The sequence below is a fragment of the Oncorhynchus mykiss genome, chromosome 16 (genome assembly GCF_013265735.2).
Source record: "Oncorhynchus mykiss isolate Arlee chromosome 16, USDA_OmykA_1.1, whole genome shotgun sequence".
Taxonomy (NCBI): domain Eukaryota; kingdom Metazoa; phylum Chordata; class Actinopteri; order Salmoniformes; family Salmonidae; genus Oncorhynchus; species Oncorhynchus mykiss.
This window is the reverse complement of record NC_048580.1, coordinates 7,253,527-7,268,270: the sequence shown is the minus strand read 5'-3', so window position 1 is coordinate 7,268,270 and position 14,744 is coordinate 7,253,527. Positions and strand designations below refer to the sequence as shown.

Below are 14,744 nucleotides of genomic sequence, written 5' to 3'. Positions count from 1 at the left end.
ATGTGGAAAGATCCCCTCATTCCTGGGGAACCAGCGTACAGTACGTCCGTCCCTACTTCCTGAGCTTGATTATAGGGACAAACTGATTTGTTGCAGAATGTAATAAATGAAGACTGAGGTAGTGTCTAAAATGGTACCGTTTCCCCATAGGGCTCCGATCAAAAAGTTACACTCTGTCGAGAAAAGGGTACCATTTGGATGGATAAAGATGCCCCAGAGGGCCCTACAGAAGGAGGATGCTATGTAAGGTATTACCAGAATGAACAGTACCCGTGCATCAATAAAATACTTTATAGTTGAAACAAGATAGATCCAAGACAGTGTTTACCAACCGGAATACTGTCTAAACACGGGCGACATGTCGGATCTACAATTGACATGATCACGAGTGTTGGAGACGGTTTCCAGAGTGGCATTCTTTAATCACAGTAGGGCCCTACAAAAGGAGAATGCTATGTAGGTTGTTACCAGAATGAACAATGAACAGCATCAATAAAGACTTTATAGTTGAAACAAGATAGATCCAATACCATAATCACAGGAAGCAAAAAAAAACGTTTTGATGTCTAAATTATACAGATGCATATAAAAAGTATCGTCCTCGTCTAAGATAATAGGGCTGGTAGAACATCTAGATCATCCAGACATTTTGTCAGATGTTATGACAATGACTTCTTTAAAAATGTTTGAAGAGTGAAAATAAACTAAAACAATTTGATGAACTTCTATTTCTGCACAAAAAATGTGTGTGTGCATTACAAAAACACCAGTGGCTCATGAGTCACGTGTCCATGGTAACAAGTGATAAGGCGCTGCTTGTACCTATCAGGTACTTTCAGACAGGTGCACATAGAAAAGGGGGCCAAGGAACCGTGGTAGAGGCCAGCGAGGAACCAGCCCCTGGTGTTGCTCCACCTCCTCTCAGCTGAGTTTGGGTCCTTTTGACTGATGGCCATCAAAGCTTTTCTGCTGGCCACGACCTGGCGTGTGTTGGCCGCGACCTGGCGTGTGTTGGCCGCGACCTGGCGTGTGCTGTCCGCGACCTGGCGTGCGCTGTCCGCGACCTGGCGTGCGTTGGCCGCGATCTGGCCTGTGCTGGCCGCGACCTGGTGTGCAGTGGCCGCGATCTGGCCTGTGCTGGCCGCGACCTGGTGTGTGCTGGGGGGCACGTCCCGGCGTGTCCTGAGCGTCACAACCCGGCGTGTCCTTTGACCTCCCTTCCTCAAGTTTCCACAATGCGTTCCTGAGGAAGCGAGAAGCCGCTGCTTTGTCCAGACGGGCTGCTTTCCTCCGGTCAGTGATCTCCTTCACACGGTTCATATACGTCCTGATCCTCTCCTAGTCAGGTGACAAGAAAATAAAGGATTTAGAAATAAAAAACATTATATGTCACCTATCTACAGTAGGCACCGAGTGTACAAAATATTATGTGTCACCTATCTACAGTAGACACCGAGTGTACAAAATATTATGTGTCACCTATCTACAGTTGGCACCGAGTGTACAAAATATTATGTGTCACCTATCTACAGTAGGCACCGAGTGTACAAAATATTATGTGTCACCTATCTACAGTAGACACCGAGTGTACAAAATATTATGTGTCACCTATCTACAGTAGACACCGAGTGTACAAAATATTATGTGTCACCTATCTACAGTAGGCACCGAGTGTACAAAATATTATATGTCACCTATCTACAGTAGGCACCGAGTGTACAAAATATTATATGTCACCTATCTACAGTAGGCACCGAGTGTACACAATATTATGTGTCACCTATCTACAGTAGGCACCGAGTGTACAAAATATTATATGTCACCTATCTACAGTAGACACCGAGTGTACAAAATATTAGGAGCACCTTCCTAATATTGAGTTACACCCCTTTTGCCCTCAATAGGTCAGGACATGGACTCCACAAGATGTCGAAAGCGTTCCACGGGGACGCTGACCCATGTTGACTCCTGTGCTTCCCACTATTATGTCAAGTTGGCTGAATGTCCTTTGTGTGGTGGATCATTCTTGGTACACACGGAAACTGTTGAGCGTGGAAAAACCAGCAGCGTTGCAGTTCTTGACACCAACCGGTGCGCCTGGCATCTACGACCATACCCCGTTCAAACCGGGGCACCTGGCACCTACTACCATACCCAGTTCAAACCGGAGCGCCTGGCACCTACTACCATACCCAGTTCAAACCGGAGCGCCTGGCACCTACTACCATACCCAGTTCAAACCGGAGCGCCTGGCACCTACTACCATACCCAGTTCAAACCGGGGCACCTGGCACCTACTACCATACCCCGTTCAAACCGGGGCACCTGGCACCTACTACCATACCCAGTTCAAACCGGAGCGCCTGGCACCTACTACCATACCCAGTTCAAACCGGAGCGCCTGGCACCTACTACCATACCCAGTTCAAACCGGAGCGCCTGGCACCTACTACCATACCCAGTTCAAACCGGGGCACCTGGCACCTACTACCATACCCCGTTCAAACCGGGGCACCTGGCACCTACTACCATACCCAGTTCAAACCGGAGCGCCTGGCACCTACTACCATACCCAGTTCAAACCGGAGCGCCTGGCACCTACTACCATACCCAGTTCAAACCGGAGCGCCTGGCACCTACTACCATACCCAGTTCAAACCGGGGCACCTGGCACCTACTACCATACCCCGTTCAAACCGGGGCACCTGGCACCTACTACCATACCACCTACTACCATACATACCACCTACTACCATACCCCCGTTCAAACCGGGGCACCTGGCACCTACTACCATACCACTACCATACATACCACCTACTACCATACCCCCGTTCAAACCGGGGCACCTGGCACCTACTACCATACCCCGTTCAAACCGGGGCACCTGGCACCTACTACCATACCCCCGTTCAAACCGGGGCACCTGGCACCTACTACCATACCCCGTTCAAACCGGTGCACCTGGCACCTACTACCATACCCCCGTTCAAACCGGGGCACCTGGCACCTACTACCATACCCTGTTCAAACCGGGGCACCTGGCACCTACTACCATACCCCCGTTCAAACCGGGGCACCTGGCACCTACTACCATACCCCGTTCAAACCGGTGCACCTGGCACCTACTACCATACCCCCGTTCAAACCGGGGCACCTGGCACCTACTACCATACCCCCGTTCAAACCGGGGCACCTGGCACCTACTACCATACCCCCGTTCAAACCGGTGCACCTGGCACCTACTACCATACCCCCGTTCAAACCGGTGCACCTGGCACCTACTACCATACCCCCGTTCAAACCGGGGCACCTGGCACCTACTACCATACCCCGTTCAAACCGGGGCACCTGGCACCTACTACCATACCCCCGTTCAAACCGGTGCACCTGGCGCCTACTACCATACCCCGTTCAAACCGGGGCACCTGGCACCTACTACCATACCCCCGTTCAAAGGCACTTAAATCTTTTGTCTTGCTCATTCACCCTCAATGGGACACATACACAATCCATGTCTCAATTGTCTCAAGGCTGAAAAATCCTTCTTTGACCACGTCTCCTCCCCTTCATCTACACTGATTGAAGTGGATTTAACAAGTGTCATCAATAAGGGATCATAGCTTACCCCTGGATTCACCTGACCAACGTTACATGCAAACAATATGATTATTGTGGGTAGTCAGCTTAATATAATAGCTTGTTTAAAATGTTTACATGCTATTGCAAGAAGAACGATTTCCTTAACAATCATGTTTACATGGACACCTGAAATCAGGCTACTGATGGGGACATTTGATAAATGCCAAGAAATGTGTTTAAATCGGCGTATGCTTACTTCCATTATAACCATACATAGTGTACAAAACATTAGGAACGCATGCTGTTTCCATGACAGATAAGCAGAGTAAGGTGTTTACATGGCTAATGTTACGCCATAATTTAATAGTGAATTATTAGTGTGTATGTAAACATGCTCTGTCGTGGAAAGAGCAGGTGGTCCTAATGTTTTGTACGCTGTGTATGTGGGGTTTTGAATGCAGGTTATGCAAGTTGACAATTGACTGAACAAAATAGGATTGGGAGGAGTGGAATTCTCTTCAGGGTAAAAATGTAATATCTTACCAACTCTTGTTTGATTGCATGTTCTTTCGGGTTTATTCCTTGTGTGACCAAGTACACTGTAAACAAGAATGACACTAATTTAACATGGTGAGTGTTGTGGTGACAAATCATTTCAACATCTTTACACCTCCCCCCAAAAAATTTGCAGAGTGGATATCATTTTATAATATTAACTTGGATCTGCAGGAAAACAAAGCTCACTTACTCCAGAAAAGAGAGTTGAGACTATATGCAGACATTAGGTCCAGCTTGGCTTGTTCCAGAGGATCCAGCTATTAAGAAAACAAGAGACACATTGAGAGGGTTTGTTTTAGCTCGCCCAGTTCGATAGGTAGGCAGAGTTAGAGTTAAATGTGATTTGTATTCATTTTGTAACCAGGCTGCACCCCGGGCATGAGCTGAGAGCCACTGGTGAAATTGGCAAGCAGTAATGAGTTAGTATTCCCTGTTTTCACATGAATAAGTGTTTGATAGAAAACACACATGATTTATCTGCCTTCTGAAGCAAAACTATACTGAACAAAAATAAACAACATGCAACAATTAACAATTTTACTTAGTTACAGTTCATATAAGGAAATCAGTCAGTCGAAATGAATTCCTTAGGCCCTAATCTATGGATTTCACATAACTGGGCAGGGGCGGAACCATGGCATAGGCCCACCCACTTGGGAGCCAGGCCCAGTCAGAGTTTTTCCACACAAAAGGGCTTTAAATTACAGACAGAAATACTCCTCGGTTTCATCAGATTTCCAGGTGGCTGGTCTCAGACAATCTTACAGGTGAAGAAGCCGGATGTGGAGGTCCTGGGCTGGCATGGTTACACGTGGTTTGCGGTTGTGAGGCAGGTTGAACGCCAAATTCTCTAAAACGACGTTGGAGGCGGCTTATGGTAGAGAAATTAACATTACATTCTCTGGCAACAGCTCTGGTGGATATTCCTGCAGTCAGCATGCCAACTGCACGCTCCCTCAAAACTTGAGACTTCTGTAGCATTGTGTTGTGTGACAAAACTGCACATTTTAGCGTGGCCTTTTATTGTCCCCAGCACAAGGTGGACCTGTGTAATGATGCCATTTAATCAACTTCTTGATATGCCACACCTGTCAGGTGGATAGATTATCTTGGCAACGGTGGAATGCTCACTAACAGGGATGTAAACAAATTTGTGCACAAAATTGGAGAAATACGGAACATTTCTGGGATCTTTTATTTCAGCTCATGAAACATGGGACCAACACTTTACATGTTGCGTTGATATCTTTGTTCAGTATAGTTTGAGAATTCAAACATATTTTATAGAAAATACATGTTGTAGCCTGTTTCTGAAGCCTTATGCTGCCTTGTTGACAATATGACCCAGAGCTGTAGCTTTGAGCAGGGCACCCCAGATGAGATGTGCACCCCAGTTCAGTAGTGTAATTAAACCTCTTAATTGGTGAGGGTTTAACAGCAGAGGCCTAAATATTGCTGTTCTGTTCGTTTGAATATGTGACCGACTCAGAGTGACATCCCCAATAATCAGGGGTGTATTTATTACGCCGATACTGTTGAAAAACTTTTTGCGACAGAAACCGTTAAACTACAAACGGAAAATGTGTTGCATCGAAAACTAGAGTTTCTATTGGACAAATTCAGCTAGGTCTCTCCTCGTTTCGTTTGTGCTCCGTTTGGTTCTTAAGCGGTAATCAGCTGAATACACCGCAGGACTTCAGAGGAACTCAATACTAAGTCCTTCTACCCAGTCAGTCTGAAAACATACTTTTTTCACCAGCTCATTTCTTGGCATGGATAGGATGGTCTGCACCATGTTGTTGACAGCACCGACTGATGACTCAAACCCTGTGAGCTGCTCCTCAATCTCAGTAGGGTAGTCTTCCACAGGGATGTCCTCTGCCATGTTGTCTGGGGAGATTGAGAAAGACAAATTAACATTAGCTAGATAGACATATTACATTTTATTCACTTAGCAGACGCTCTTGTCCAGAGGGTCTTAAAGTATTGAGTGTACTGTAGACACTAGACAAGGTCGCTAGCTAGCTACTAATGATACCATAAGTCGTTCCACCTCAACAAGAAGAGGCTCGACACTCACCATCGCAGATTGTTCTGAAATCATTTTGGTTGTTAGAAACAAAAGATTAGCATTCCTGCAACATTATTTTGTTTAAATATAATTTGATTGCATCCAAATTGATAGGATTCATGTAACACTATATATATATATTAGTAATTTATTTGTTTTCAAAAAACATTGGAGACGAACATACTTTACACGTTAACAACAATCTAAACCAATCCGTCTGTTTTACACGCTGATGTAGCCAAGATGAATAGGAAGAGGCGAAGCAATATAATTGATAATGTGGCTAAAATAGCCATGCATATTGCTAGCTAGCTAGCTAGCGTTTAAGCAAGCTACGGCTCAGCGAAAACACTTTATTCCTGTCAATGACAAATCCCCTCGCAACACTCCGTTAACTACTCATTGTTGAATAGTTTGTCTATTATATGATCTATTATATTATCTGGTTAATGTAATAATGTGAAGCTAGCTAGCTACCTGTTTCTCCACACGTTGTTGTCCAACCGGAAATACGTAAGCGGCAACATTCTCTTCTTCTATGTTTTGTGTTTCGCCTTTTGACACTACACCGATGCTCAATAGCGCCCTCTACTGTGTTGGATTGCAGAAAACAAAATGTATATTCAATCGCTAAAAGTGCATATTGTGAGGGGCTATCCTGGCTATTTTAAAATTAAAGTTAGTAGAATGTGATTCATTTAGTTGGCAATGGCATAATAAACAGGACCGTTAACATCGTTTGAGTGCTAGCAAAGCGCTGCACAGAGAGCAAAATTATGGTTTCCAACATAGACAGTGAGCGTCGGAGGAAACGCTGTAAAATATTACACACTGTGGACATAAGCCATAATTTGTTCTTCATGCTCTTGCAAATCAATGCATTTGTATTTTTCAGCTGTGTGGTGATAATTTAGTCTGATGGAATTTGAACTAAGGTTTGAATGGGGTTGCGATTGAGGTGGTAGCCGATTATGACACCTCCATGAAATATTGCATGGTCAACTACAACCTACATTTTCCATTACCTACTCAAATGAGAGGAGGATAGCCATAACCTTAAGAAATACTATTCTAATGACTTATTCTATGACATGTAATGTGCTGGGTTTTTTTTGTACCTCATTTAGGCACAGTTTCATTCTACTGTAACTCAGTGACTGTTATGCCCAAGGTTCCTGATTAAAAAACATGAATGTTTCAGTGAATGGAGAAAGTGATTCCCAACATTCCCCATTGAATGTTGGTGAAACTGTTGTCAGTATCAAGCTTTTATCAGCAGATGGGAGCAATTCTCAGGTAAGATGATTACACAGACTGCTACAGTATCAGCAAAATGTGTATGGAAACCTTTGGTAAATCTTTGTACTTTAGATAATGATATCAACTATTGAATGAGGCCTAATGGATTAGAGTGTCTCTTTTCAAACAGGGGTATTCTAATCTTACCCTGACAGAACAGCCGAGGCCCATTGCAATTTAGAATTTTCTTCAGATGGATAATGGAATCCACTGCTTAATGGCATTTTATAATGGCATTTTATTTGATTATTTAATAAATACATTGATTTGAAGAAGATATTTTATTCTTCAGCCTGCAAGCAAGAGTTTTCATCAAGCTCGCTAACACAGCTAGTTAGCTAGCCAGGGTCTTTAGCTTGCCACCACAACATGCAGTGTGACTGACCAAGGTAAGAATTGTTTTAGAAATGAAAGCTCTGAGTTAATGTCATGTAGCTATGTGTTAGATATAATTGAATTGCTAGCTAGTTAATGTTAAATGTTGCTTGCTAGCTAGCAAGATATTCTTCAAAGTAGCCACCCTTTGCCTTGATGACAGCTTTGCACACTCGGCAATCTCTCAACCAGATTAATGAGGTTGTTAAAAGTTCATTTGTGGAATTTCTATCCGTCTTAATGCATTTGAGCCAATCAGTTGTGTTGTGACAAGGTAGGGTTGGTATACAGAAGATAGCCCTACTTGGTAAAATACCAAGTATATATTAAAAACTAAACCTGGAAGTAACTGTGACTCGCTCAATACGGAAGTGGTCAGATGACGTGAATGCTACGCTACAGGACTGTTTAGCTAGCACAGACTGGAATATGTTCCGGGATTCATCCGATGGCATTGAGGACTACACCACATCAGTCATCGGCTTCATCAATAAGTACATTGACGACGTCGTCCCCACACTGACCGTACGTACATATCCCAACCAGAAGTCATGGATTACATCCGCATTGAGATAAAGGCTAGAGCTGCCGCTTTCAAGGAGCGGGACACTTTTAAGAAATCCTGCTACGCCCTCAGACGAACCATCAAACAGGCAAAGCATCAATACAGGATTAAGATCGAATCCTACTACACCGGCTCTGACGCTCGTTAGATGTGGCAGGGCCTGAAAACTATTACGGACTACAAAGACAAACCCAGCCGCGAGCTACCCAGTGACGCGAGCCTACCAGACGAGCTAAATGCCTTTTATGCTCGCTTCGAGGCAAGCAACACTGAAGCATGTATGAGAAAACCAGCTGTTCCGGATGACTGTGTGATAACGCTCTTGGTAGCTGATTTTTATTTTACCTTTATTTAACCAGGTAGGCCAGTTAAGAACAAGTTCTCATTTACAACTGTGACCTAGCCAAGATAAAGCAAAGCAGTGTGACAAAAACAACAGCACAGAGATGCACATGGGATAAACAAACATACAGTCAATAACACAATAGAAAAATCTATATGCAGTGTGTGCAAATGTAGAAAGGCAATAAATAGGCCACAGTGGCGAAATAATTACAATTTAGCATTAACACTGGAGTGATAGATGTGCAGATGATGATGTGCAAGTAGAGATACTGGGGTGCAAAAGAGCAAAAAAAATATGTGGGGATGAGGTAGTTAGGTGGGTTATTTACAGACTGGCTGTGTACAGGTGCAGTAATCAGTAAGCTGCTCTGACAGCTGATGCTTATAGTTAGTGAGGGAGATGTAAGTCTCAAGCTTCAGTGACTTTTGCAATTCGTTCCAGTCATTGGCAGCAGAGAACTGGAAGGAAAGGCAGCCAAAGGAGGTGTTGGCTTTAGGGATGACCAGAGAAATATACCTGCTGGAGTGCGTGCTACGGGTGGGTGTTGCTATGGTGACCAGTGAGCTGAGATAAGTCTTTGCTAGGTAAAGCCCCGGCTTATAGATGACCTGGAGCCAGTGGGTTTGGAAATGGATATGTAGCGAGGGCCAGCCAACGAGAGCATACAGGTCGCAGTGGTGGATAGTATGTGAGCAAGACTTTTAAACAGGTCAACATTCACAAAGCCGCAGGGCCAGATGGATTACCAGGACATGTACTCAAAGCATGCGCTGACCAACAGGCAAGTGTCTACACTGACATTTTCAACCTCTCCCTGACCGAGTCTGTAATACCTACATGTTTCAAGCAGACCACTATAGTCCCAGTGCCCAAGGAAGCGAAGGTAACCTACAGTGGTAGGCCTGATTACCACCCCGTAGCACTCACGTCGGTAGCCTGATGTGCTTTGAAAGACCAGTCATGGCTCATATCTACAGCATCATCCTGGATACCCTAGACCAGAGCTGCCCAACCCTCTTCCTGGAGATCTACCGTCCTGTGGGTTTTCAGTCCAACCCTAATTTAACACACCTGATTATTCTTATTAGCTGCTCAACACGACCTTAACTAGCTGAATCAGACATGGTAAATTAGGATTGGACTGAAAACCTACAGGACAGTAGATCTCCAGGAAGAGGGTTGGGCAGCCCTGCCCTAGACCCACTCCAATTCGCATACCGCCCCAACAGATCCACAGATGATACAATCTTAATCGCACTCCACACTGCCCTTCTCCACCTGAACAAAAGGAACACTTATGTGAGAATGCTGTTCATTGACTACAGCTCAGCGTTCAACACTATAGTGCCCACAAAGCTCATCACTAAGCTAAGGACTCTGGGACTAAACACCTCCCTCTGCAACTGGGTCCTGGACTTCCTGATGGGCCGCCCCCAGGAGGTACGGGTAGGCAACAACACGTCTGCCACGCTGATTATCAACACTGGGGCCCCTCGGGTGCGTGCTCAGTTCCCTCCTGTACTCCTCTTTCACCTACGACTGCGTGGCCAAACACGACTCCAACACCATCATTAAGTTTGCTGATGACACAACAGTGGTAGGCCTGATTACCGACAACAATGAGACAGCCTATAGGGAGGAGGTAAGATACCCGGCAGTGTGGTGCCAGGACAACAACCGCTCCCTCAATGTGAACTAAACAAAGGAGATAATCGTGAACTACAGGAAAAAACGGGCCGAACAGGCCCCAATTATCATCAACAGGGCTGTAGTGGAGCAGGTCGAGAGTTCCTTGGTGTCCACATTACCAACAAACTATCATGGTCCAAACACACCAAGACAGTCGTGAAGAGGTCACCTTTTCCTCCTCAGGTGACTGAAAAGATTTGGCATGGGTCCCCAGATATTCAAAAAGTTCTACAGCTGCACCATTGAGAGCATCCTGGCCGGTTGCATCACCCCCGGTATGGCAACTGGTTGGGCATCTAACCGTAAGGCGCTAGAGAAGGTAGTGCATACAGCACGGCAAGCGGTACCGGAGCGCCAAGTCTAGGACCAAAAGGCTCCTTAACGGCTTCTACCCCCTTTACAACCCCTACCTACATGTACAATTACATTGACTAACTGTACCCCCGCACATTGACTCGATACCCCCAGTATATAGCCTCGTTATTGTAACTTTTTACTTTAGTTTATTTGGTAAATATTTTCTTAATCTAGAGGCGAAAGAAACGCACACCTATTTAGGCGAGGGGCTGGCTAGCGGAGTAGAACACTTGAAAAACGTACATCTTTCTTGAACTGCATTGTTGGTTAAGAGTTTGTAAGTAAGCATTTCACGGTAAGGTCTAAACCGGCGCATGTGATTTGAAAGGAAGACTCAGAGTTACCTCTGCTGCAGAGGATAAGTTCATTAGTGTTAACTGCAGCTCAGATTGCAGCCCAAATAAATGCTTCACAGAGTTCAAGTAACAGACACATCTCAACATCAACTGTTCAAAGGAGACTCCGTGAATCAGGCCTTCATGGTCGAATTGCTGCAAAGAAACCACTACCAGGTGAAGATGGTCAGTTTCCTCTGGACGGTCTGGAGAAGGCTGCCATCCACTATGCCTCAGCCATCAAGCTCAAGCCCAAAGACCCAGGACTCCACTTCCTCCTGGAGTTGGCCCTGGAGAAGCAACACTATTCAGCAGAGAAGTATGGATGGAGGAGCTAGAACAGCAGGAGCCCATCTCCTGATTCTGTAGCGTGAGGCAGGTTGATGTACCAAGCACACCCCCTGGATAGGATGCTAATCTACCGCAGGTCCTGCGATAGGAAGGTACATCATTGTAGACATAAGCAATCCAAAGCAGTTTTGAACGATTCCCTTTATTCCAGAACATAATTTGAATATTTATATGAATCAGTGCATTTCTTCTTTTTACATTTGAGTCATTTAGCAGACGCTCTTATCCAGAGCAATTAGGGTTAAGTACCTTGCTGAAGGGCATAACAACTGACTTTTCACCTAGTCGGTTCGGGGATTTGAACCGGCAATCCTTTTAGTTACAAGCCCAAAACTCTTAACCCGCTAGGCTACCCGCCACCCTTCTTCTTCTTCCAGTCTGACGGCGACGGTGAGGACCTGAGCAGTGCCAAGTCCACGGCACGTCAGGATGACATCCTGGCACGCCTACCATAGAGAACCAGCTACAGGCCCGGGACACAGAGTACCACTAGCTGAAAGAGCAGGGTCAGTTGGGCAAGGCAGACTTCATCCAGACCCTGTTCATCTTCCTCTCCAAGAATGCAGGCAAGATCAGAGGCACCATACATACAAAGACAAACTCAACCAAAAAAGAAACGTCCCTTTTTCAGGATTCTGTTTTTCAAAGATAATTCGTAAAAATCCAGATAACTTCACAGGTATTCATTGTAAAGGGTTTCAACACTGTTTCCCATGCTTGTTCAATGAACCATAAACCATTAATGAACATGCACCTGTGGAACGATCATTAAGACACTAACAGCTTACAGATGGTAGGCAATTAAGGTCACAGTTGTGAAAAATTCGGACACTAAAAGAGGCCTTTCTACTGACTCTAAAAAAAAAACACCAAAAGAAAGATGCCCAGGGTCCCTGCTCATCTGCGTGAATGTGCCTTAGGCATGCTGCAAGGAGGCATGAGGACTGCAGATGTGGCCAGGGCAATAAACTGCAATGTCCGTACTGTTGGACGCCTAAGACAGCACTACAGGGAGACAGGACGGACAGCTGATTGTCCTCACAGTGGCAGACCACGTGTAACAACACCTGCACAACAACTGCCCGAGTTACACCAGGACTGCACAATCTCTCCATCAGCGCTCAGACTGTCCACAATAGGTTGAGAGAGGCTGGACTGAGGGCTTGTAGGCCTGTTGTAAGGCAGGTCCTCACCAGACATCACCAGCAACAACATCGCCAGACAGGACTGACAAAAAGTGCTCCACTGACGAGTCGCGGTTTTGTCTCAGCAGAGGTGATGGTCGGATTCGTGCCTCTCGTCGAAGGAATGAGCGTTACACCGAGGCCTGTACTCTGGAGCGGGATCGATTTGGAGGTGGAGGATCCGTCATTATCTGGTGCGGTGTGTCACAGCATCATCGGACTGAGCTTGTTGTCATTGCAGGCAATCTCAACGCTGTGCGTTACAGGGAAGGCATCCTCCTCCCTCATGTGATACCCTTCCTGCAGGCTCATCCTGACATGACCCTCCAGCATGACAATGCCACCAGCCATACTGCTCGTTCTGTGTGTGATTTCCTGCAAGACAGGAATGTCAGTGTTCTGTCATGGCCAGCAAAGAGCTCGGATCTCAATCACATTGAGCATGTCTGGGACCTGTTGGATCGGAGGGTGCGGGCTAGGGCTATTCTCTCCAGAAATGTCCGGGAACTTGAAGGTGCCTTGGTGGAAGAGTGGGGTAAACTCTCACAGCAAGAACTGGCAAATCTGGTGCAGTCCATGAGGAGATGCACAACAGTACTTAATGCAGCTGGTGGCCACACCAGATACTGACTGTTACTTTTGACCCCCCCCTCCCCCCTATGTTCAGGGACACATTATTCCATTTCTGTTAGTCAAGTCTGTGGAAATTGTCTTAGTTGTTGAATCTTATGTTCATACAAATATTTACACATGTTAAATTTGCTGAAAATAAACGCAGTTGACAGTGAGAGGACGTTTCTTTTTTTGCTGAGTTTATGTTAAAGTAATGACATTACATGCATGATGATTTCTAGTCAGTGGGACTGACATTCTAGACAGATAGATTAGACTTGACACTGAGATCACAGGACCTGGCTCTATGAGGAGCAACCCCATTCACATGCATTACATGGAACAGAATCATCAGGGGGGGGGGGGGCTGTATCCAACGGGCCCGCCCTGCTGAGGTACCTGGATCCAACGGGCCCTGCTGAGGTACCTGGAGCCAACGGGCCCTGCTGAGGTACCTGGTCGCTGAGCCATCACTTCTGTGACTACAACCTTCATGTGGGGCATCTGCTGCTGCGACAGAAGAGGCGTAGGGAGGTATTGCAGCACCTCCAGACTGGGCTGGCCCTGCGGCCCTCACTCAGGTCAGCACACTGTGGTACACCCCTACTCACCAGACGGGCCACGGTCCGGACCCAGAACAAGGTCAATACGGACCGCTGGTCCAGACAGCAACAAAATATGTTCTAGACAAAAATATAAATGCAACATGGAACAATTTCAACAATTTTACTGAGTTACAGTTCATACGGAAATCAGTCAATTGAAATACATTCATTAAGCCATAATCTATGGATTTCACATAACTGGGAAGGGGCGGAGCCACAGGTGGGCATAGGCCTACCAACTAGGGAGCCAGGCCCAGCCAATCAGAATTTGTTTTTCCCCACAACAGAGCTTCATAACAGAAAGCAATACTCAGTTTCATCAGCTGTCCGGGTGGCTGGTCTCAGACGATCTTGCAGGTGAAGAAGCTGGATGTGGAGGTCCTGGGTTGGCGTGGTTACACATGGTCTGCGGTTGTGAGGCCGGTTGGACGTACTGCCAAATTCTCTAAAACGACGGAGGCGGCTTATGGTCAAGAAATGAACATTCAATTCTCTGGCAACAGCTCTGGTGGACATTCCTGCAGTCAGCATGCCAATTGCCCACTCATTCAAAGTCTAATCTGTAGCACTGTGTTGTGACAAAACTGCACATTTTAGAGTGCCCTTTTATTATCCCCAGCACAAGTTGCACCTGTGTAATGACCATGCTGTTGAATCAGCTTCTTCATATGCCACACTTGTCAGGTAGATGGATTATCTTGGCCGATGACAAATGATCACCAACAGGGATGTAAACAAATTTGCATATGGAACATTTCTGCAAGCTTTTATTTCAGCCCATAAAACATGGTACCTTTACAATACATGTAGATTTAGG

At 45.8% G+C, this 14,744-nt stretch overlaps 1 protein-coding gene across 1 annotated transcript; it reads right to left on the bottom strand.

Annotated features, from left to right (window-relative positions):
* Nucleotides 1-311: 311 nt before the first annotated feature.
* c1d (C1D nuclear receptor corepressor) lies at nt 312-6,781 on the bottom strand. Its single transcript, XM_021564646.2, has 5 exons — nt 6,687-6,781; nt 5,886-6,028; nt 4,329-4,395; nt 4,124-4,179; nt 312-1,338 (listed from the first exon to the last, which is right to left on the bottom strand). Exons 2-5 carry the CDS (start codon nt 6,021-6,023, stop codon nt 922-924), a joined length of 678 nt encoding a protein of 225 aa, XP_021420321.2. The 5' UTR covers nt 6,024-6,028; nt 6,687-6,781; the 3' UTR covers nt 312-921.
* Between the last annotated feature and the right edge of the window lie 7,963 nt (nt 6,782-14,744).

Bases quoted from the DNA above. Each gene is read 5' to 3' on its own strand.
- c1d (XM_021564646.2), bottom strand. From the start codon at position 6,023: ATGGCAGAGGACATCCCTGTGGAAGACTACCCTACTGAGATTGAGGAG. The intron at 4,396-5,885 runs GTATGTTTTCAG...TTTTCTTAATAG, and splicing joins GAAATGAGCTGGTGAAAAAA to CTGGATCCTCTGGAACAAGC. The intron at 4,180-4,328 runs GTAAGTGAGCTT...TCTTGTTTACAG, and splicing joins TCTCAACTCTCTTTTCTGGA to TGTACTTGGTCACACAAGGA.